The sequence below is a fragment of the Apium graveolens genome, chromosome 3, assembly GCF_009905375.1.
Source record: "Apium graveolens cultivar Ventura chromosome 3, ASM990537v1, whole genome shotgun sequence".
NCBI classification, from domain to species: Eukaryota; Viridiplantae; Streptophyta; class Magnoliopsida; order Apiales; family Apiaceae; genus Apium; species Apium graveolens.
Window position 1 is genome coordinate 71411852 of NC_133649.1, and position 25037 is coordinate 71436888.

General features: G+C 34.1%; 1 protein-coding gene across 1 annotated transcript; it reads left to right on the forward strand.

Moving 5' to 3' along the window:
* The first annotated feature begins 17347 nt into the window (after positions 1-17347).
* Positions 17348-24478, forward strand: LOC141712410 (vacuolar protein sorting-associated protein 20 homolog 1-like). The gene is made up of 6 exons (XM_074515337.1): positions 17348-17703; positions 21323-21475; positions 21609-21761; positions 22261-22344; positions 22944-23109; positions 24194-24478. The coding sequence occupies exons 1-6, from the start codon at positions 17602-17604 to the stop codon at positions 24217-24219; spliced, it is 684 nt and encodes a 227-aa protein (XP_074371438.1). The 5' UTR covers positions 17348-17601; the 3' UTR covers positions 24220-24478.
* The last annotated feature ends 559 nt before the right edge of the window (positions 24479-25037 follow it).

Genomic DNA, 25037 nt, shown 5'->3' on the forward strand with positions numbered 1-25037 from the left:
AGAAAATATCTGAATATTATTATTTAAATAATATTTCCATAAAGAATAATCTTTATAAAAATAATTGAAGTAGAAGTTTTGAAACTTATACTTGAAATGAATATTAAATATCCAAAGATATACCTATACGAAAGTACTATCTTTATTTGAATAATCAAAAGTGAGTTTGATTATCGACACCTTATTCTTTAATAAAATAAAGAATATATCTCAGCAAATAATCGGAGTCATAGATCCTCAAATGAATATTCAAATAATATTCATTAAATAATATAAACTGAGTCATAAGCCCTCGAATGAATATTCAAATAATATTCAATAAATAATATAAAAGAGTCAAAAGCCCTCGAATGAATATTCAAATAATATTCAGATAAATAAATAAAAGGTCATAAGCCCTCGAATGAATATTCAAATAATATTCAGATAAATAAATAAAAGGAGTCATAAATCCCCGAATGAATATTCAAAATAATATTCAATAAATAATATAAAAGAGTCATAAGCCCTCGAATGAATATTCAAATAATATTCAGATAAATAAATAAAAGGAGTCATAAGTCCCCGAATGAATATTCAAAATAATATTCATTAATAAAATAAAAGGAGTCATAAGTCCTCGAATAAATATTCAAAATAATATTCATTTAATATAAAGGAGTCATACGCCTTCGAATAATATTCGAAATAATATTCAATAATAAAATAAAGTTAAAGTTATCTAATAAACCTTATTCGATTAATAGTTTTGAAAACTATGACCATATATATATATAAGTATATATATATATATATATTTATATCCATATATATAAAATCTACTCGGGATCCTCGACTCCCGGTTTTAGAAAATATTTTCACCTTTGGGTCCCTGTACTAAGGGTATATGCAAATTACCGCTATCCTCTAGCATAGGTATTATCAACTGAATCAACAGATATATATGGAAAGAATGCGAAACAGGCATGCATATATATATACCATAGCAGCATGCTTCAATATATTGCATCATTTGCTAATTAACCAACATGCATTTATCGTAAGATAATGCAAATACATATATTCATCACAACAACAGTTATAACGGGTAGAAAACTTGCCTGAGCGACTTGGGGTGATAAAAGGCTCGGGACGAGTCTGGTAACCTATAAACAATAAGTAAGTTGGAATTAAACCAAAGTCACTTGTAAATCTATACTTTAACTAACTTAGACTTTAACGCTTGTTTTGCGCTTATTGATTCTCTTAAGTCACTCGAGTACCCTCGGCTCCACCATTTTTAATAAATTAACCATTACGAGTTTTAAAGCGATTCCTTCGCGAGTGTCTTACCAACTGCCTAACACTCTTACCATAATTGTTTAATACATTAATTAACCCTTTTTGGTCTTTAACCTATGTTTCAAAGTAAGGCGAGGGGAAATGATTCGTTCGCGAAATGCCGTTACTTGAAACGGTCGTTTCTCCTAAACCGTACATCGGAATCAAATGAACTACATATCAAAACGAAGCTCGTAACATGAACTATCTAAACATGGAAATGGTCATAATCTAGCAGGGAGTTCTCGGGTCCAAATGTTATGAACAAAAGCAGTCTAAAGTAAATCGGACATTACGACGGCTATGTTTACGCGATTACCAATGTTTAAACTACTCCAATTAACCACCAACCAACTCATAACCATCAATACAACAAAACTTCACCGAAACCATACCACATCAGTCCATAATCTCCAAGGTTTTCAACTCAAACAACCACAATCAAGACCTATGAACTATAATCAAGCTTCAATTACCAAAACACTTCCAAATCAAACCAAACTACTAATAATCACAATCCATGCTTCTCATTTCACAAAACCAACCATTAAACTTACTAACAAATAAAGTAAAGGCTAGGGTTTGAAGTTTATACCTTCCTTGGGAGGTGTTAAGTTACTAGGAAGCCTTAGGGAGCCTCCTACAAACTTGATCTTTCCAAAGAAATCAAGAACACAAAGTTAGGCTTTGAAGTTTCTAAAAGTCCGATTTAAAGAACTGTAAAAATGAGGGTCTTAACATGATTATTTGGACGAGACTTGTGAACAAGAGTTGTAGGTCATCTCAATACCTTTCCAATGAGATATAGAACACAATATTTGAGTGAGAAATGAAGGAGATACAGCAGTTTTAGTGTGCTGGTTCTGTTTTGGCCGAGAGCATGAAGAACAATGCCTTGGTTTCTTTTTGATTTTGATGAAAAATGATTTGCTTGGCTTGGTTGGTTTGATTTTTGTGTTTGTTTTAGTAAATTACCTAGTTGCCCTTGATTTTGTGTGGTTAAAAAGCCACCACATCTCCTTCCTTCCCATGTCATGCTTGTGTCATCCTCATGATGTCATCCTCCCCTCCTTGTCCTCTTCTCATTGGTTGGGTGACATCATCCTCTCTAATCTCTTTGATTAACTTCCTAATTGTTTGCCTAATGACCGCTGATCTGTTATACTATTCGCTTAACTTTCGTTTTCGTTTATCGTTTGAGGGATCATACTCGGGATCTTATTACTTAGGTTCCCTTAACCTTTCTCAATACACTATATTCCTTTTTATGATCCTCTATTATAATCCTTTAATTTAAATCCTTTTATCCTGTTACCTTATACTCAATTCTTTCCGTATCTATTGGATTTCCGGAAAAAATCAAAGTGTTCGGATTTGGATTCTGACGATCTTTACATACACTTATATCCCATATAAAGTACTAATAAAATCTCAGAATATCCATACCAGAACCCCTATATAGTGTGGCATGAAAAGTTTTCTCATTCAGCAAAAACACTATTCATAAGGGTTTCAAAATTTCCCAAAAATTGAGGTTATTACAGTCTCCCCTCCTTAAAAGGATTCCGTCCCGGAATCAGATAGAAAATGAATTGGGATACTTTCTTAGCATTACACTTTCTAACTCTCAAATAAATTTTCCCACATTGTGGTTCTTCCATCAAACTCTGAATAGTTTGATAACCCTTCTCCTAAGCACTTGTTCCCTTTTCACTCTACAACCCTTCCTGGTTGCTCCATATAGGTTACGTCGGGTTGCATATCTATGCGCTCATATGCCCCTATTTATCTGGCATCTGAATTACACTTTCTTAACACTGATACGTGAGACACGTTACGACCTGCTACATGTTCGGGGTTAGGGCTAGCTCCTATGCTATCCTCCCAATACGTCTTAATATATCCAAGGGTCCAACAATTCGTGGACTTAGCTTTCATTTCTTTCTGAACCTCATTCTTCCTTTCCAAGGAAATACCTATAACAACACTAGGTCCCCTATTTCATACTCTTTTTCCTTTCGTGTCAAATCAACATACTTATCATGTCCATCTTGGGCTACTACCAGCCGTCCTCTGATTAGATCTATCATATCCTTGGTCCTTTGGACTACTGCGGGTCCGAGCATCTTGCGCTCTACAACTTCATCCTAACATAAGGGAGATCGACATTGTCTTCCCTCAAGGATCTCATAAGGCGATACCTCAATACTGACATATAATCTATTATCGTAAGAAAACTCAACCCGTGTTAAGTGATCATTCCAATTTCTTTCAAGTCTATTGCACAGACTCTCATTATAGCTTTTAGCATTAGAGCTTTTGCTTCTCACTACCCATCCTTTTTCCCAGTTCGTAGTCGCTACTATCTTCCATTCCTAATATTATACTAGTTATACTTTTGCTCGTTAGCGTTCTATAACCTTTTAATAACCACGTCAACCTTAGTATCATGAATGTGTTTCCATTCCGAATACTACCACAACTTTATTACTCCTTTTTCAGCTGTTTCTATTTCCCAAAGTTTGATCAATCATATAGAAGTACAGGAATTTGTTGAGAGATCACTATGATCATGAACACTTGTTATCTCGCATAGTTAGTACAGAAGGTGGCCAACCTTTAGTACTTGACAAGCAATTAAACAATAGTTGGTATCCTACTAGGCTTCTATCACACAGATAGACAGTCATTCGGCAATACCTCCCCTTCTGGAAGGGTTGTTCTTCTCAACTTACATGAAATGAAAAGAAGAGAAAAGAACGAACTGAAGAGAATTGTATATATAAAAAAAAATATACTGCCACAAAATATCTGGCTTGGAACCTACCTCTGAACTATAGAGGTTTGTCATAGGAGAACAAAACATATATGTATTTATATCAACATCAAGTATTATAGCATCCTATTTCACATGCCTAAATATTTTTGCTATTCCGTCCATCATTCTATGGACCCATGCTCTTCCTCGAGCTTATACACAATCACCTTTGAAACTCCCTCGACATCGAAAATCGAATCTGGGATCTCATTCTATACATTATCGTTACTAGAATTCTATGCTTGCACCGCAACCTTCCTCGTATAATAATACGACTCTCTATTGATAAGAAAGAATAATAATTCACTAGGTAGATACTCTACTTAATTAGTCTATCAATGATAACTTATACACTACCACGACCCGATTAGTGGTACTCAATCTCAACACCCATTCCAATACAACTCTCACGGTTGTAATCAGCTCATTACTCGCAGAATCATTGCTGCCTTACTATGGTCCATCACTGACCTACTGTAGTCATTCATTTTCCATGAAGTCTTAATAGCTAACCATACGGAGTCCATACATCTCGTATCTAATTCTCCTAAGGAGTTAACATAACCACCAATCACAATTCATGAAGAAAACTCCAAACTCTGATGTACTTTCATGACATGAAGTAGATAAAATTGCAGAAGAGTTTCAATCAAAGCAACGATAGCAGGTTAATACCATTCTTAATCATATGCCTTAAATAGAAGACTTAACTCAAAGGTTCGTCTAGTCCTTTTGAAACATGGTCCAGGCTCATTCTCAAGATAGTACTTTCTAAGATAGATAGCCCGCTCATGGCGATTACACGAATTAAACCTTTACCAACTACTATTACGGCTGGGTATTGCACAGTCATCAGAAGGAATGTCAATCTTCCAAACCATAATACAACCTTCACAGTTTTAACCATCATCACTGTATTCTTTTGGCACAAGCGCCTATAATTATCCTCTTACCTTTAAAGTGTCGGCCACCTCTTTGGCCTTTCCTGATAGTAAAATTTCCTTACAGTCAATGTCACTTTAACCATCTCCAAATAAATTTTCTACCTTATTTCAATCACAGCTTATGTGAAAATGCTTTCCTTAAAATCTGATGAGTAAAAAAAAAAATCACCATTTTTCCATAAGTTATTGCCTCAGTCTTTAGAGGTTAATCACTGTCATGACTGACTCTCAATCATAATTAGAACATCTTTTATCTTAAGTCCTAATTGCCCTGAATAATTTCGACCATTACTGGTTCGATCCATACTTTCTCGTGGTTTAACACGTGCCCCACTTGGCAACATTATAATTACGTCATATTTCCTTTATCAACATTTCTATTCTTGAAAATTTTGAATATTACCTTTCTCCTTGTAAAACCTCTAAGGTTATCCTTCAATCGTTCCTCCTGTATTCCCTAGATACAGGGCATATTAAAATACCATTTACTATTACTAGAACCATTGTCTATATACTTCTGAAAAATTTCTCCACTGATTCTTAAAGGTTGTTGCTACATTAACCCTTTCCAAATCATACTGTCAAAACTCATACTGTCCCTATTAAGGGTGAAATTCCAACCTTTATGCATTCCCCTGGGATTCATTTTAAGTTACCGATGTTCTATCCTTAATTCCACCTTTAAAAGGTACCTGCATCCTTCCATGGATAAATCAAGTCATATATCCCTGATAAGGGTGTCTTATTCAATCATTCCCACCTCGATAGTCTATACCTAACTTCATAATAGCATCCTTATTCAAATTGAGGTCAATCCATATGGCCTCCAAAAGATAACAATGGTCATCCACTTTTTTTTCTTGATTTGGTAATGATAACATGGATGTTCTGGAAGATATTGGTCATGTTCAACGTGAACTTCTTCTTAATAATTCCTTATTTACTTTTGTTGTTTATCTCAACAGTCATCTCAATGTTGGGATATCTTTCATATCTGGCGTCTCCCTTTCTGGGTATCATGCCACCGGTCTTACACTTTACCTTCTTGAAGGTCACTTCCTTCACCCAATTTTCTTAATTTCTTACTTTCTTGTCTCCTCAGTCTATCCGCGTCTCATTATTTATCCTTCGAATTATCTCAAGGTTTCCTCGAATCTTCCCAACTTACAGGGGATAAAATATATGTATCTCTTATACCTTCAACCATCAATTTAACTCATGGTGAATCACTCTCATCCGGACGATTACCTACTTTTCTATTTCTATTTCTACGAGTCTTTAGGGTTTCCTCATACCCAACTCCCTTATCATTCCTCAAACTCTCTTGCCTTTATATTCCTTTCTCTTATCATTATTTCATGAACCAACACAACATAAGCATTGATTTCAAACATCCCGTCATTCTGGATTCGTGTCTTCAGAACGAATCTTGATAACTTTTACAACTTAGATTCATAATTCATCATACTCGTCTGCCTTTGTTCTGGCTCTTAAGCTTTTACACTATCTCCATAACCTTGGGAAGTACTTTCCTGAAAACAATTGACTGAACTTAAATCAGTTTATTATAATCTCTTGCTCCGTGCCTTCCTTGGCCTTTCACCAGCGGGTGGTCTCTCTCTTAGGAGGGTAAGTGACAAAACAGTCTTTTGTGGTTCGTCAATCATTTAGAATCTCAAATGATTCATCTATTTCCTTTAGCCAGGCTCTTGCCTCGACTGGGTCAGCTTGTTCCTTGGAACTCTGAGAGCTTAGCGACTTAAAGGTCATGAAAGAATTTCCCACCGCACTGTCTCCTCAGGGTGGTGGTTGGGGATAATAGTCTAAGTTCTCTTTAGACAGGTCCATGAATTGCCGTATAGGGGTACCATCTCGGGTCTCCTGTCCTTACTCGACTTTTGTTTCCTCAGTCTAAATATTTCTTCCTACTCCCCATAATTGGGGTCATCTTACATAATTTAAATCCTCATTTTCCACTTCATCATGTTATGGGTTCCTTTTGTCTTGGTGGCAACCTCCCTGACTATCACGTTCAGGGTTTGCTCTAACTCTTATTCCTCAAACTAGCTTTCATCTAAGATTTCATCTTTAAGCTCTTAAACCTTTGGAACCCAAATTCTATAGGAATACCTCATTATTCCCTTATCATCACTCTCGGTATTAATCTCATACCTATTTGTTGGCTCTCTGCCTTCATTCATCACTTTTACTGGCACAATATGTTCTTTTCCAATACTTCGGGCTGTATTGCTATCTCAAACAGCTTTTCGGTACCGGCTCCGGTTACCTTCACTACTATTTCCATTTTCTCAAAATCTCTTATAAACTCTCCAAAAGACATTATCATCTTGAGTCTCTCCTTTTTACTAAGGGCATCAGCCACCATATTGGCTTTCCCCGAATGATAAAGAATCTCCCAATCATAATTCTTGATTAGCTCTAACCGCCTCCTCTGGCGTATGTTGAGCTCTTTCTACGTAAGAATGTACTAGAGCTCCTATGGTTTGTGAATCTCACACTTCTCTCCATACAAGTAGTGCCTCAAATCTTTAGGGCAAAACTATTGCCACGAGCCCAAGCTCATGGGTGGGGATATCGAATTTTAAATTCCCTTAATTGTCTTGACGCAGACGCGATTATCTTGCTGTGCTATATAAGAAGCACCCTAATTCCTTATGCGAAGCGTCACTTACAAATCACAAAATCTCATTTTCCATCCGGCAACGCCAACATAGGGAACGTCACCAACCTTTGCTTCGGTTCTTAAAAGTTGTTCTCGCATTTCTCTGTCCATTCGAACTTCTCAGTCTTACGAGTAAGCCGCGTTAAAGGGGCTACTATCTTTACAAACTTGAACGAACCTCTGGTAGTGACCGGCCAATCCTACCTCTGGTAGTCGACCCAACCAGGGTCATCAATTCATCAGTGGTCCTTTATCCAATCTCGTCAGGATCCTCCATGGGATCCTCCTCAGCAACTATCCCTTCTAGGACAACATCCTCAACCGCTACATCCTCAATATCAACATCATCCGGTCCTGCGTTAGGACGCTCTATTGGATCAACAATCTGATCTCCAATTAGTAATAAAACATCATCGCGTTGATGTTCCTCAACTTCAGGGTTCGGAGTCCCGCTACCATATACGATAACAAACTACGCTTCTATCGCTACATTTATAAGGGTTCCCATAAGGGTTTTAACTGTCAGTACTACGTTAGGTAGTCCGACTATGAACTTGGCAAGAGTTCTTACTATCTTAGTGAACTTATTATCTTAACGTCCCATCATCTCTGAGGTTTATAACGCTTGGCTCTGATACCATTTCTGTAACACCCCCAAATCCGGGGTCGGGGATCCGGGTTGTCACGAGTTCCATTTCCCTTAACAACACCCAATCTTAATAAATAATCAACTACTCTGTACTGTGACCCCACAATAAACACACACACCACAAGTTATAGTCTCAGAGATGAATATCCAAAAATAATTACAAGTCGTTTTATTCCACAATTATATTCCAATACACCTTAAACAGGTTTCTGAATAAATTTACATTTCTTTGCCATTATTACAATTCATAAATATACATAATCTGATACATCAAAAGTTGAAAGCCTAGCCTATTGGTAGTTCCTACCTCAGCTATGGCGGCATCAGTGCTTCTTGGAAAACTGCGGAACGTCTCCTAACCTCTTGCGAATCGGGAGCTTGGTCCGGTTCATCTTGTCTATCTGATGTTGTGTGATGAAAGAAGAAAGCAAGGGTGAGCAGCAAGCCCACCAAAATAATATGTATAATGATTAACAATATATGAGCCTTCTCATAGTACTCATGAAAGTCTTGGTCAAAAGAAATGAACCAAGTTGATATCTTAATGCGATGAAGTCGCAAAATATTCAGTATATATATATACATATATACTTTTCAAAATATTGGAAGTCCTCTTCCATGCACAATATACACAAAGTCCCAGTGTATAACTGTATAAAAAAAAATATCGTTGCAAGGTGATCTCATATATCTAACCTTGTCTCAACGTTTTTCTGAAAATCTTTGTCATTCATAAGACAATTATTAATTAGATATAAGTTTAAAAGATGAAGTTATAAGATACCCCAATATACTTATATCTTTCCCAAATACTACTTGAACTACCACCGTTCAAGTTATAATTAACTTCAAAAGTTCATCACATAGATGAGACTATAAGGCAAGATTTGAATAGATTAAATCTTTAAAATATTATCAAAATAAAATGAAGTTACGAGATACTTCATTTGATGTAAACATCATTTTGAAAACTTGACCCTGCCAACACTCAACAATCGCCCAACCGTAGCCTTTCTATCGAAGTGCTCTGGGTAGTGTTGCAGAAATTATCCAATTGGATGATGAACTCATTACGGGAGTTTGCCGCGCCAGGAAGACCACTTACGATGATCAGTCGTAGTAGTGCAACCCCACCATTTTCTACATGTAGAGGTGAACCTGTCGGATTTACTTGTCAACCGAACACTGAACTCCTAAGGAATGGACCGCCTTAGCGGAACTTCTAGGCCATTTGGGCCAATATAATAAGGCTGGGCCGGCGCCACTCGACCACTTACGCCACTCCTAGTTCAGATGAAATCCATGACTCTGAAACGTAAAGCTTGTCCCCACTTTCCCCAAGTAGAAACTTGTTGATACGGCTCCACCAAGAAGTCGTATCTATTTGGAAAGGAGAACTCACCGATATTTCCCAGGCGATGCCTGTTAATGGATTAACTTGTTCCAAGAATTTTACTTCCCGAGTGTTGGGTAAGTAATCAATTCATTTATCAAAACAGCAACCTTGTTGCGAATATAAAACACACCATAGAGCCGGATCCCTCAGGTTTTGAGCGAGTATTTAAATCCCCTTCGAAAGGAGGATCTTAAATATAAAAATGAGTTTTGGGATCCGCTCTAACTTTTAAAAATCATTTTGAAGACTCGCAAAACATTTTTAAGAATGTTTGGAGTGATGCTGATTTAACAAAATAAATCAGTCCCAATATATTAGAAAATATCTGAATATTATTATTTAAATAATATTTCCATAAAGAATAATCTTTATAAAAATAATTGAAGTAGAAGTTTTGAAACTTATACTTGAAATGAATATTAAATATCCAAAGATATATCTATACGAAAGTACTATCTTTATTTGAATAATCAAAAGTGAGTTTGATTATCGACACCTTATTCTTTAATAAAATAAAGAATATATCTCAGCAAATAATCGGAGTCATAGATCCTCAAATGAATATTCAAATAATATTCATTAAATAATATAAACTGAGTCATAAGCCCTCGAATGAATATTCAAATAATATTCAATAAATAATATAAAAGAGTCATAAGCCCTCGAATGAATATTCAAATAATATTCAGATAAATAAATAAAAGGTCATAAGCCCTCGAATGAATATTCAAATAATATTCAGATAAATAAATAAAAGGAGTCATAAATCCCCGAATGAATATTCAAAATAATATTTAATAAATAATATAAAAGAGTCATAAGCCCTCGAATGAATATTCAAATAATATTCAGATAAATAAATAAAAGGAGTCATAAGTCCCCGAATGAATATTCAAAATAATATTCATTAATAAAATAAAAGGAGTCATAAGTCCTCGAATGAATATTCAAAATAATATTCATTTAATATAAAGGAGTCATACGCCTTCGAATAATATTCGAAATAATATTCAATAATAAAATAAAGTTAAAGTTATCTAATAAACCTTATTCGATTAATAGTTTTGAAAACTATGACCATATATATATATAAGTATATATATATATATTTATATCCATATATACAAAATCTACTCGGGATCTTCGACTCCCGGTTTTAGAAAATATTTTCACCTTTGGGTCCCTGTACTAAGGGTATATGCAAATTACCGCTATCCTCTAGCATAGGTATTATCAACTGAATCAACAGATATATATGGAAAGAATGCGAAACAGGCATGCATATATATATACCATAGCAGCATGCTTCAATATATTGCATCATTTGCTAATTAACCAACATGCATCTATCGCAAGATAATGCAAATACATATATTCATCACAACAACAGTTATAACGGGTAGAAAACTTGCCTGAGCGACTTGGGGTGATAAAAGGCTCGGGACGAGTCTGGTAACCTATAAACAATAAGTAAGTTGGAATTAAACCAAAGTCACTTGTAAATCTATACTTTAACTAACTTAGACTCTAACGCTTGTTTTGCGCTTATTGATTCTCTTAAGTCACTCGAGTACCCTCGGCTCCACCATTTTTAATAAATTAACCATTACGAGTTTTAAAGCGATTCCTTCGCGAGTGTCTTACCAACTGCCTAACACTCTTACCATAATTGTTTCATACATTAATTAACCCTTTTTGGTCTTTAACCTATGTTTCAAAGTAAGGCGAGGGGAAATGATTCGTTCGCGAAATGCCGTTACTTGAAACGGTCGTTTCTCCTAAACCGTACATCGGAATCAAATGAACTACATATCAAAACGAAGCTCGTAACATGAACTATCTAAACATGGAAATGGTCATAATCTAGCAGGGAGTTCTCGGGTCCAAATGTTATGAACAAAAGCAGTCTAAAGTAAATCGGACATTACGACGGCTATGTTTACGCGATTACCAATGTTTAAACTACTCCAATTAACCACCAACCAACTCATAACCATCAATACAACAAAACTTCACCGAAACCATACCACATCAGTCCATAATCTCCAAGGTTTTCAACTCAAACAACCACAATCAAGACCTATGAACTATAATCAAGCTTCAATTACCAAAACACTTCCAAATCAAACCAAACTACTAATAATCACAATCCATGCTTCTCATTTCACAAAACCAACCATTAAACTTACTAACAAATAAAGTAAAGGCTAGGGTTTGAAGTTTATACCTTCCTTGGGAGGTGTTAAGTTGCTAGGAAGCCTTAGGGAGCCTCCTACAAACTTGATCTTTTCAAAGAAATCAAGAACACAAAGTTAGGCTTTGAAGTTTCTAAAAGTCCGATTTAAAGAACTGTAAAAATGAGGGTCTTAACATGATTATTTGGACGAGACTTGTGAACAAGAGTTGTAGGTCATCTCAATACCTTTCCAATGAGCTATAGAACACAATATTTGAGTGAGAAATGAAGGAGATACAGCAGTTTTAGTGTGCTGGTTCTGTTTTGGCCGAGAGCATGAAGAACAATGCCTTGGTTTCTTTTTGATTTTGATGAAAAATGATTTGCTTGGCTTGGTTGGTTTAATTTTTGTGTTTGTTTTAGTAAATTACCTAGTTGCCCTTGATTTTGTGTGGTTAAAAAGCCACCACATCTCCTTCCTTCCCATGTCATGCTTGTGTCATCCTCATGATGTCATCCTCCCCTCCTTGTCCTCTTCTCATTGGTTGGGTGACATCATCCTCTCTAATCTCTTTGATTAACTTCCTAATTGTTTGCCTAATGACCGCTGATCTGTTATACTGTTCGCTTAACTTTCGTTTTCGTTTATCGTTTGAGGGATCATACCCGGGATCTTATTACTTAGGTTCCCTTAACCTTTCTCAATACACTATATTCCTTTTTATGATCCTCTATTATAATCCTTTAATTTAAATCCTTTTATCCTGTTACCTTATACTCAATTCTTTCCGTATCTATTGGATTTCCGGAAAAAATCAAAGTGTTCGGATTTGGATTCTGACGATCTTTACATACACTTATATCCCATATAAAGTACTAATAAAATCTCAGAATATCCATACCAGAACCCCTATATAGTGTGGCATGAAAAGTTTTCTCATTCAGCAAAAACACTATTCATAAGGGTTTCAAAATTTCCCAAAAATTGGGGTTATTACAGCTCATTTCCTGTTGCAGCTCTCATTGAAACATGGGGGCCTCTTTCTATGCAGTCCACATAGGCCTCATCTTGAGAGAGCATGTGAAGATGCATCTTTACCTTCCAATGATGGTAATTATCTTTATCAAGAAAAGGTATCTTGACTCCAACATCTTTCTTGTTCATCTTGCTGAATTGTTTTGATCTTTAAACTCTTTGTAGATTAAGAGCTTGCTCTGATACCAATTGTTAGTCCCTTAACAATGTAGCAAGAATTACAGAAGGGGGGTTGAATGGAATTCTTGAACCTTTTTCTTGAAATAAAAATGTTCAACTCGATTATTGATATATTTGTTTTGATTAGCACAATGCGGAATATAAACTTAAATGAATCAAAACACAAGTAATTAAAAACAAGAGTCTTTAAAAACTTTCTGGTGGATTTAAACAATTCCATCAGAGATATATATAATATATCGAGAGGACTCTGTGTGCAGAAATGCTCACAGCTGCTTACAAAATAGAACTGCTGAGAATACAGGAAATGCTAAAGATTATGCTTACAAAGATTTCTCTGTTTTTGTGTTTCTCAGCTATCTCAGTTATTTTTCTATTTGCTACTCTCTTGGTTTATATAATACCAAGATTACAAAGTCAAAAAGACTGAACAAATATAAAATCTAGTAGTCTTAATCTTTGATGTTTTTCTCCTCTATTACCCAGTTAATGGGCTTCCACGATGTGTTTGTATACAACTCGACGGCTGTGTGTCAGCTTTCACTGTTCAACTGATGTTTGAATTCTTGATATGATCATCTGTCGACTTTCAGATCATCCGTCGATGACTTAATTGATCATCCGTCGACTGCTATGTTAAACATCCGTTGATAGTCATTTGATCATCCGTCGAAGGTTTTGTTAATCATCCTTCGGTAGCTATTTTGGCACTTGACTTCATTTCACTTATACAGAATTACAAGACATTACTTATGTACAATTAATCAACCTATTATGCATATCTAGTTAAAGTCAACATGACTTATATGCTACCACAGATTCTATACAAAGGTGCATACATCACTGTGCTACAAACTTATTATTACATAAGCTACTCACTCGATGGATAATAAGTTAATCATCCGTCGGGACTATAATTCTTATCCGTCGAGTGCTACATTATTTCACTAAGTAAAATCTACTTAGATGTTTTGTTTAAGTGATCATCAAGTACACAACATATTCACAACAGCACTCCTATACTAATATAAGTATAAAACCATGAAACTGAGACCACTATTAAATATTAATTGAATTTTTCAGTCCAGGCCCTCCAGGGATATATCATTTGTGTTCAAAATGCTTTCTTTCAAAATTCTGGATTCTGCATCTCCCAACAACAACAACAAGAAAATACAAATCAATTAACAACACAAGAACACTAACCCATATAAATATAAGTATATAACGAATGAAAAATCAACTAATCGTCGAATCTATACAAGCCTACAAGCTACAATGGTATAAATATATACTTATACAATACATTATAAGCATTGGTGAAGAAAACTTAAAGTGGGGATGTAATTAACCATATCAAATTGTGAAATAGAGATGAGAACTTGAAGAACTTATCTATCGTCACGAAGAGAATTAGGGAAACAGGAGCTTAATTTGGGTATCGTGACTCTGTAACTACTCTCCCAAATATCTACCTATTTTTAAAATAAATATTTATTTGTTTTGTTTTGTGAATTACCTATAATGCCCTCATTTTCTTTTACCATCTAAAATTTTTTTTTGACCGATTTGGACCGCCTAGGCGGATTTTGACCTGCCTTAATCCGAGGTTGACCGACTTTTCGAAAAAACGCCTAAATTCCCGCGTAGCCACTTCTCCGGGCGTTTTCCCTCCGCCTAGCGCCTAGGCGGCCGCCTAGACCGATTTTTAGAACACATGATGTAACTATATATGGTGTTGGACAGACCCAATGTGAGATTCTACATGTTTGTTGTATCATAAGTAATCCTCACTGTGATAATGATGTAATGATCCTTAAACTTGAAATCATTACATTTCTAGATGAGAATTAATGTACTTTGATTATATTAAAAGTTACATTTGACCGGGTAATGATAAAAGTGTATTTCAGGTATATTATGAATCATATAAAAATATGAATTATCTAGAAAGGATTTAACAATCCTAATTTTAGGAGTGATATTATTAGCCTCTTGTGTGAACTACACTATAAAATGTGTGGTCACGCTCAGCTCTTGATTTGATACCATAGTCTACTCATTGATCAAGAAAACCTGAATTAAACATCGATAATGATGACACATTACATGCCTCTAGTTTAATTTATAATATGTGGTTAAAAGGATTATATTACATTGTACAATATTCACGAAAGTTTTAATCGATCATCGATTAATTATTATTACTTGAATAGTAATGATGTATTACTATATGTCGCTCATTGTTTACGATTTTAAATTAGATTTAAAATTCATTGTCAACGTAATAATAACTTATAGGGTCACATATAAAGAATGCTTGAAGAATTATTTAATAAAAAATTAGATTTAAATAATTAAAGTAATTTGAATTATTTATAATATTAATTAAGTTTGACTTAATTAATTAGATAAATAATGATATTCGAATTTACTAATATTAATTATGAAATTCAGTTGTTAAATAATTAAGTGAGACTTAATTATTATACAAATAGGAATTTCGAATTAGTAATAACTTCTAATTAGTTAGAAGTTATAACCCGTTTTTCTACTCTTTGTATAATATGTCTTATGGTTGATTTTTAACACAATGCATTATTAAAAAAGTCTGAACCATCAAGAGAGAAGATGGAGAGAGCAAAGAAGAAACGACTTTGTGCCAGTACACATCCGATCCTTGAGTTCAAGCATTCGTATGGATACCGATAAAGCGTTGGTCGTGAGAGCAGAATGTGTGGTGATTGAACAAATTTTGGATCTCCATTAGTCAACAAATGCGTAAAACTTCTTAAGGTAAATAATCTGATTTACAAATTAAATATCTATTTTTCGTATGGATCCTGCATAGGGTTTCGAAAATTCTGGGTTTTCTGATTTTTATTATAGTTTATGTTGCATTTTATGCCTCGAAACCCTTCAAATGGATGGGCCGAGAAGGTGTGGTTTAAGTTTGATTCAATCGGTCAGTCAATTATATCATCATCATTACTTTGTTCACGATTTATAAAGACTGATTTAATCATTTGGTGACTTATAAACACAATGGTAGTTCTACATTTTGGCCAGGGAAACTAATCAAAATAGTAGTTCATCATTATTTCCAAGAAATCAGAACTTTCCCCACATTCAAGAATTTGAGGAATTGGTTTTTCGGGTTCAACATGTTTATCGTATCTCCCTTAAGGACGATCATCCTACGTATTGTATCATTTCCCTTTTCTTCAATGTATGTATGTTGTTGTACTTTGACATTTTTGTTTAGATAAATTAATATTCTACTTCTCGATATGTCCATTTTTTAGGAAGATCTTTGACTATCGTGCTAAGTCTCATGTGAAGAACGTCACGAGTTCAGGTATATGACACATATACACATGTATCTTGTCTTATACTAAGCCGGAGGTATCACCGAAACAGTCTCCCTTATATGTTCAGCGTACATTTTATTCTACTCAGACCCCGCCCTAAGCAGAGGGTATACTAATGATGTTTGGTTTATTTTCGGTTTATGTTTCTTGGAAAAATATAATTAATATTATTTATGTATACAAGTTATGTTATAAAAATCTGAAATCAGACATAATCAGTTGAACTACTGATTTAGGATTAATTAAAATTCGAGGATTAATCGGAGTAATTTTAATATTACAATATTATTATAATATTATCATTATGATTGTATTTTTTATTTATTAACAATTATATATTTATGTAATACAGGTTTGTAAAAATAATGATTTATTAAACAGAATACGATAAAAATATCAAATAATGAATTATATGATTCTCTATAATAATTATTCAATATAATTTCCAAGAAATGTATAATTAAAGTTTCGTAACATGTGGGGAGAACAATGCTAATGTAAATCCTGATAAATAACGTAATGAATTAAGATCTTTAATAATTTTAGATGAGTAGTGCTAGGTTTTCCAAAATATTTTAATTTGTTGGCGCATATGAATGCACGCGGGTCTCATATTATATTTAGAAAAATTACTATTTATTATACACCACATCAGCATTTGGGGAATTTTTTGGGAAAAAAATTTGGACATATCATTTCTCATTTTAAATTTTTGGTGAAGAAAAATAAATTTTTTATTAAAAAAAATAATTTTTATTTAAAGATGCTAAAATGTGACCCATAATACTACTCATTCGACGACTCTGTGGAAAAAGAAGAAATCGCCGGCGGCTAGTTTTGTACCGCCGACGACCGTGACCTCCCTTAAAAAACAAATTTAGGGGTCAATCTATACCTAGATATATGGTTATATATCCTTGATTATCCAGCCTATCAACAACCCACTAGCCTTCCTTAATTCCAGTTAATAGTCGCTGTTTGCAACTCAATTTAATCTCTCTCTCTCTCTCGCATAGCTTAGTGGGGAAATGGGTAACATATTCGTGAAGAAACCAAAGATCACAGACGTTGATAGAGCCATTCTTTCTCTTAAAACCCAAAGGCGCAAGCTTGCTCAATATCAACAACAGGTTACTTGTTTTTTTTTCAATTATAGTTATTGTCTCTATAATTTTGCTCTGCCCCGCCTAAAATATTTATTACTAGCATGTTTTTGCTTTGAATATAGATCTTAATTGTTGATGATTCCTATAGAATTATGTTGAAGGATTAGGAAAAAGAAATTTTTTGTATCGAATAGAAAATCAAGAATTAGAAGAGAATTAATACGATGATTTGTATGGTTTGGTACCATATGCGTTGCTGTCTTGGTTAGTTGGTATTGGATTATTTTTTTTTCGGGCACTGTTTAGTCGTGAAAATCAACATACTTCCACCCTCGTGTGCTTTGACTGAGGCTGAAGCGTCTTGAACATTTTGCGAGTGAAGTGGTCCTTATTAGACTACCATATCGGGTATGAGTAGCGAGTAGGAGTTAGGTTGAATGGAAAGCCTATTTCTTTTCATTTGAGGAGAAAGAAAAAGAAAGAAGCTTGATGTGACATTTTCTTGAGTGCATTACTGTTAGTCTTTTGTTTTTGTTTTTAATTATGTTTTGGCACGAAGTATGAGCATGGAAGGGAATGAGATAAGTAGATTAGTGGCAGTCCCCAAGGCTTGAACTGGTTAAACCTTGTTTTTGTATTATTAATAGCTCTCTTTGTTAGATAAGTTTCTAGGAATAATTTTGGTAGAGGTTGGTAACCCTTCCTCTCCAAACTAGAAGACAGGTTACTTGTCAAACCACAAATATGTATACATAGCACTAAATCTTCAAAACAATTTAGAAAATCTAATAATCTCCAAAATAATTTGGCAAATCTAATAATTATTATATTATTAAATTATTTTGGAGATTTTTGTGCTTTGCATACATGTTTATGGTTTGTGGAGCTGTAAATGAACCGAACTTGAACGAATTTTTAACGAACTTGGACAAAATCTTGGAGAACCGAACAAACAATGTTCGGTAACTTTATCGGACAAAATTTCTTGTCCCAACTCGAATTCGGTAAGATTCAAATCGAATTGTTTATGAACATAACAAACCAAACGGAATTTCGTGAACATATTATATATATATATATATATTAAAGTTATTTTTAAAATTTTAAAATGTAAAAAATTGGAGCCAACTAATAATTAAATATTTCCCATCAATGTAATATTTATTTTAAATAATTATAAAATATAATTAAAATTTTAATTATGGATAATATATATTTTCAATACATATAATATTATAAATATTTTATATTTGTCACACCGAACTCGAGCTTAACAAACGAGTCAAACTTGAACACTAATTCGTTAATATTATGACACAAAAAATATTGTTCGAACTCGTGTTCGGCGAGCTTATCGAACGAGTTTATCGATATCGGCAAGCTAAACGAACAGTTCGGTTCGTTCCCAGCCCTAATGGTTTGTTAAGAAACTCTTTGTGGGACAAAGGTGGTATTAAAGCCAGGTTTTTTGAAAGCTTAACTTGTCAAGTGTGGGGAGTGGGGACCCAAAAACTGTTGATACTATCAGGGACCTATGAGCCTATCTTTCTAGGTTTGACGAGGATGTTAGGAACCGAATTAAGGGAATGTGTAACAACCTAGTCCTACATCGAGGAGAGTACAGCAATTTGTTCAGTATATAAGCAATACATCGAGGAGAGTAGGGTAATTTGTTCAGTATATAAGCAAGAGTACTGCTATTTTGTGCACCAATGAATCTTTTGGGGGCCATGGTACGCATAAGTATTATCCAAGTTGTATTTGAAGTTTTGAACCAGCTACTTCTCCTATACTTCTCCTTATTTCCGGTTCAGGGCTTGACCCAATTTTTGGGGAAAAAACTCAGGATTTGACTATTTCTCAAGGTTGAATCAAGTTGGGAAATTGTTTACATTGTTCATGAGCACTAATTTGTAAGTCGTTGTTTATATTTCTATATTTAAATGTTGATTTTGAGTTGGAGGTTTGCATCTTCTGGGGGTATGTTGTATCTATTGTATTTATCAGCAATAATGGTGCAAATGTGAGTCATGGACAAGAGGGTTTAAGAGGCCATAATTGACTTGATTGTGCTCCAACAAGTGGCTTTCTAATGGGAAGCTAGATAAAACCTAAAAAGGCTATTCGTTCGCTATTTGATTAAACACCAAACATCTGGAAATTAAAGAATTTTAACCCAAATTGTGCATAATAGATATTACAAAACTAAAGGAGTAAACTATATACATATTCTGAAAATGTAAACCTAAGCTAGCTGTAAATTGAATTATGATTTTGGGCATAGAGTTTCTAAAAGCCACTATAAAAAAATTTAAATTAGTGCGGTCTAAAGTGATATTTAACGATTTTTTCAACAGTTTGACCGTACGGATGTGAGGATTATATCAAAATATTATGGTAGATTTTTTTTTATAAATTTAAGTTGTAAAGTATTGATTTTGTAACAATATATGTTCTTATATGTTGTTAACAGTAGAGATTGATGGTTTATTTTTTGTTAAAAAATGATTGATCCAAGTCGCTAAATCATTTGAAAATTTACAAATCTATTTATTTTTTTGAATATTTATTTCTATGCGTTCACATTTTTAGTTAAATATCTAAATTATATGAGTTTAAGGTGCACTAGCAGAAATGTTTTCTAGAGTGACCTTGAGATACTCTTTATCCTATAATAATTTTTCCGGGTAGTTCCGGTGTTAAATGGTTTACATCCTGCAAGCTAGCATTATACCGAGATCACAAAATTTGTACTAGTTTTCTTAAGTTTGGCAAACTGTAAATTAATCCTCAATGAGAACAGTATACTAAAGAAAACCAAGATATTCTGTGATACATGATAGATTGGGCTTATATCGAGAATAAATGACCTAATAAGTAGGCTAATGGACTAAGGTCCGTAAACAATCGGACTTATTATGAATAGCCTACATATTGGACAATAGACTCCAAGCCCTACGTAAAGAACATTCAAGTTAATACACTTAGTTTACGACACTAAATATAATTAAACTTTTTAACATGTATAAAATTGCTCCTTTATGTTCACTTCTGTTCCCAATCAAGGTCACTAAATGGATTACAATGTTTGTTATTTTATCTCGAATATATTATAAATGTCATAATTACAATCAATAAGCAACCTTATGTACACTCAGTTTTTAAGGTTCTTTTAGACATTTCAATATTTAAATTTCTGAAATAACTTATTTGATACATGCTGTGATATGTGTTTCCCATATCTACAAGTCTCTGTTCCTACTTATTGTGGGAATGGGATATTAGTGTCTTATAGTAGTTGGGTTATTTATTGATCTAGTTTGCAGCCAGAAAATACCGTTAATATCTATTTTTGTGTTAAATTATATGATAGCAGAACAGAAGCAGACCTGTATGGCTGTATCTGTACTTTGTGTCCGATTATCTGCTAGTTCATGGTACAGTGCATAAGCAAATATGATGTAAATTAGCTTTTTATATAAATATTGTGGAAGATCTAGAAGGTAAGAAAATGTTAAAATTTTTAACTAAACATGGCACTAGTAAACTCTTTAAAAGAGTAGGGACTGTCTCACCAAGTATTGATTTGCTTTCTGTTTATATTAACATAAAATTGAGACATAGCACTCCTTTTTACCCTCAGCTGGATGCTGTGATAGATGCTGAAAAGCAAGCTGCGAAGGACTTGCTTCGTGAAAAGAAGAAAGAAAGGGCCTTGTTGGCATTGAAGAAGAAGAAGGTGCAAGAAGAATTATTGAAGCAAGTTGATACCTGGCTCATCAATGTCGAGCAGCAAGTGAGTTTCTCTAGTTTTAATGTCAATTAGGTTCTTGTAATATTTTTCGATTCCTTTTTTTCCTTTCGCTCCAGTAATAATTTCTTGTGTACATAAATATTAGTGAGTTCTATAACTATGCAGTTATTTCTAGTTGGCAGATATTGAATTAACAAGTAAACAGAAGGCTGTCTTCGAGAGTCTGAAGTCAGGAAATAATGCAATCAAAGCTATACAAAGTGAAATAAACTTGGACGATGTTCAGAAACTGATGGATGATACTGCTGAAGCAAAAGCATACCAAGATGTGAGTTTAATTATCTTTATTATATTTACACCTCTTTAAGTATCCTCACTGAACATCAGCTGTGATAAGCTGCATGGCTGTACTCTTTTTTAATAATAATAACACTTTTTATGATCAAAGTAGTTACGTTGGCTTTCACCAAGTGTCAAAGTGAAGGCTAAAACAGAATAATCCAGCTTTATGTCTTTAACCTTTTGTGCCCATTACAGCTTTTTGTTCACTTCAGCTTTAGATGTGATTACAATAGTCCTTAATTGATATGATATTATGGAGACCTAAAGGTATCACCTTAGACTTTGTTTACAATAATTTTGCAGCAGAATATGAAACATCTGTACACAATTATTCTCTGGTGTGATCTTGCTTTTATATTTTAGAGGTTCTTATTGTGCTTTATTTCAGATAATGACCATTGTGTCTCCCTTTCTTTTGCCTATTACTCCTAAAAGTTTACTCGACTAATTATTTATTATTCATCTACATTTCCCATCTTCTGAAGGAAATTAATGAAATATTGGGGGAAAAGCTGTCAGCAGAAGATGAAGAAGAGGTATTAGCTGAATTTGAAAATCTTGAAACGCAGGTTTGTAATTGCTTTTAACTCTTAAGCTTCAGTTTGTTGGTAAAGAATACTTCAGGAGTCTGCACTATAAATTGAAATACGTTACCTGCTCCAAAGTACTTAATGCTTGTGAGTTTTTCTATTATATAAGTCTGAATAATCTTGACGCTATTGGAAACTCGCATAACTGGCAAAACACACTTCAGATGTTTGAGTTTTCTGGTACATTGGTACTTCAAATGGTCAAAACTGTGTTAGTTTTTAATGTCAAATGAATCTTTTTTTGTTAAATGAATCATTCTTGTCAAAAGAATCACGTCGATTCGAATTAATTCAAACTTACCTTAAAATTTTGAAACAATTAACTTATTTTAAAATCAGAAGTATTTCTTTGGGATCTTCTGGTAGGTGAAATTTAAAGCTCGCTAGATGTTACAATTTTAGTTTGAAATAGTATTGTTTTATTCTATTATCCTCTGTAACTAGATTTTTTGTTTGGCGGAGAACATTAAGTCAGTGTGATCTCTCTTTTGGCCGGTTAACTCTCGTATTTCAAAACTCTGACCACAAATTTTGCATCTTATTAAATTTTGACATATATACCTTGCACCTTTGTACAGATGGCCCTTCAAGATTTTCCAGAGGTGCCTAAGAAAGTTTCATCTTCCGAACAAGTTGAAGATAATTTGGACCTACCGGATGTGCCTACTAAAGCACCAGTTGCTGGAGAGGTGGTTGAAGAGAAATCTCAGGATGCTTCAGCCGGTGTTTCTGCGGCAACTAAAGGTTATTTTCTTCATGACAATTTTGTTATCTGATAAATTTTATCCATTAATTTCTCAAGATGAATCCTTGGAAGTTAAAAAAGAAAGAAAATATTGTTTATTGACAGAAGTATGAACTCTTACAAAATTTTGAAATTTAAAAGCATCACATAATCATTATTGGTACTCAAACTAAAAGCTAGATTACTTTTAAAAGTCAAATTCGACTCTATTCAAGTGTGGACATATCTTCTAAATTTTGATACTTGGCAAAGAAAATTAAAATGATGATCGAGTAACTTATTAGAAGCTCATAACTACTCTTTAACTTGATATTAATTATTCCACACATTGACTCCTAAGTCGTTTACAGTTGTATAGACCATCAGAGAATTTTCAAAATTCTAATCACCATTGCACAATTTTATACCCAAAATAACAGCTTCTGACAAAGCTACTTGGTCTACATTGACTTATAAAAGTCAGAAGTTGAGTAATTTGCAATCAACGTTGACATATTGTTTTCAGTCTTCAGTCGAATTATAAATATAGCCATATAGGGTTCTAGTCCAATGGAAATCAACCTTAGCCTCAATTTGAAACGGGAGATTTGTGTGATTATTCGTAGTGATTCCTGGATTTGTTTTTTCTAAGAGGTACACAATATATATCACCATCACAGCTTTGACAATCACCATCACTACCACTTTCGATCAGCACAACTACCTCGGATTTCCATTATCATGACTGGTTAGACTTTAAATTAAACCGAATTTGAGCAATTATACCCCTATGTTATGTACACCCTATATATATTATTAGTATATAGGTATCCATATTACAAATAATGTTACAAATTGTTTTCTTAAAAAAGCATTCAGATGCACTGGCTCTAAGATTTTTTGAAGTGTCAATTAGCTTTTAAAGTTGTATGGGTAAGTGCCTTGGTAAGGAGGAATTATAATTATTATTTGCCCTAAGAAGATCTCAGGGCGAGATTGTTCTATCATCTATACAAAAATTTGTTTTTGTTCTTTCATATTGAAAATATTAAGGTTTTACTAATACAGCTTTTGGCCATTCCCTGTTTCATCTTGTCTAAACAGTTATGGAGGAACCTTTGCCAGCTTAAGGAGTAAATATGTTCGTCCGTTTATTCTTGCTATATACAGCCGCTTGTTCTCCTGGTAAGAGGTGTTTCTTGGTGCTTAGTTTGTGATTGTAAACTTACCACAGTGATGACCACTGAGTCTTCACTTGTACCCTCAGACTTTGGTTTATGTGGAAATGTACAAATTTAATTTTATTATCATGTAATTCACTGCGAGTATGTAAAGGGGCAATTAGTTTCATTTTTTGGAACCATACAAATACCATTAACATTTGTATCAGTTGTGATAAAGTTTTGCTCCCATAACGTGATGATGTCACAAAAGTTTATTCGGAACTTGAAGTTGATGCAGCAGTAGAGTTGTAGTCCACCCGGCCCGAACTCGTTTAACTGAGCTCGAGTTAGGGCAGAGGTTCCGTCTCCTTTAATTAAACGAGCTGGCTCGACTCATGAAATTAAACGTGCTGAGTTTGGGCAGGGCTTTATGCTTGAGCGTACTCGTTAAAATCTAAACGAGCCGGCTCGACTTGTGAAATTAACGAATCGAGTTCGGGTAGAGGTTTAGGCTCGATTAATTAAATGAGTCAGATCGACTCGATTGCTTGAATAACGCCAGGCACGAAACTTTACTCGCTTGGACCCAATTACAGTACCGTACCCTATACTGGAGTATATGTGAAGAGTGAGAACCATAGGATTCATTTATTGATGGACAGGGAGATATACACAGAAGGAATGGTATGCATATAAGATAGTGCAGAGATTGTTTATAATGTCACTTCCATTATTCATTGCACTCATTAGACAACCCTCAGCTGCCAACTTCTACCTAATGCAAT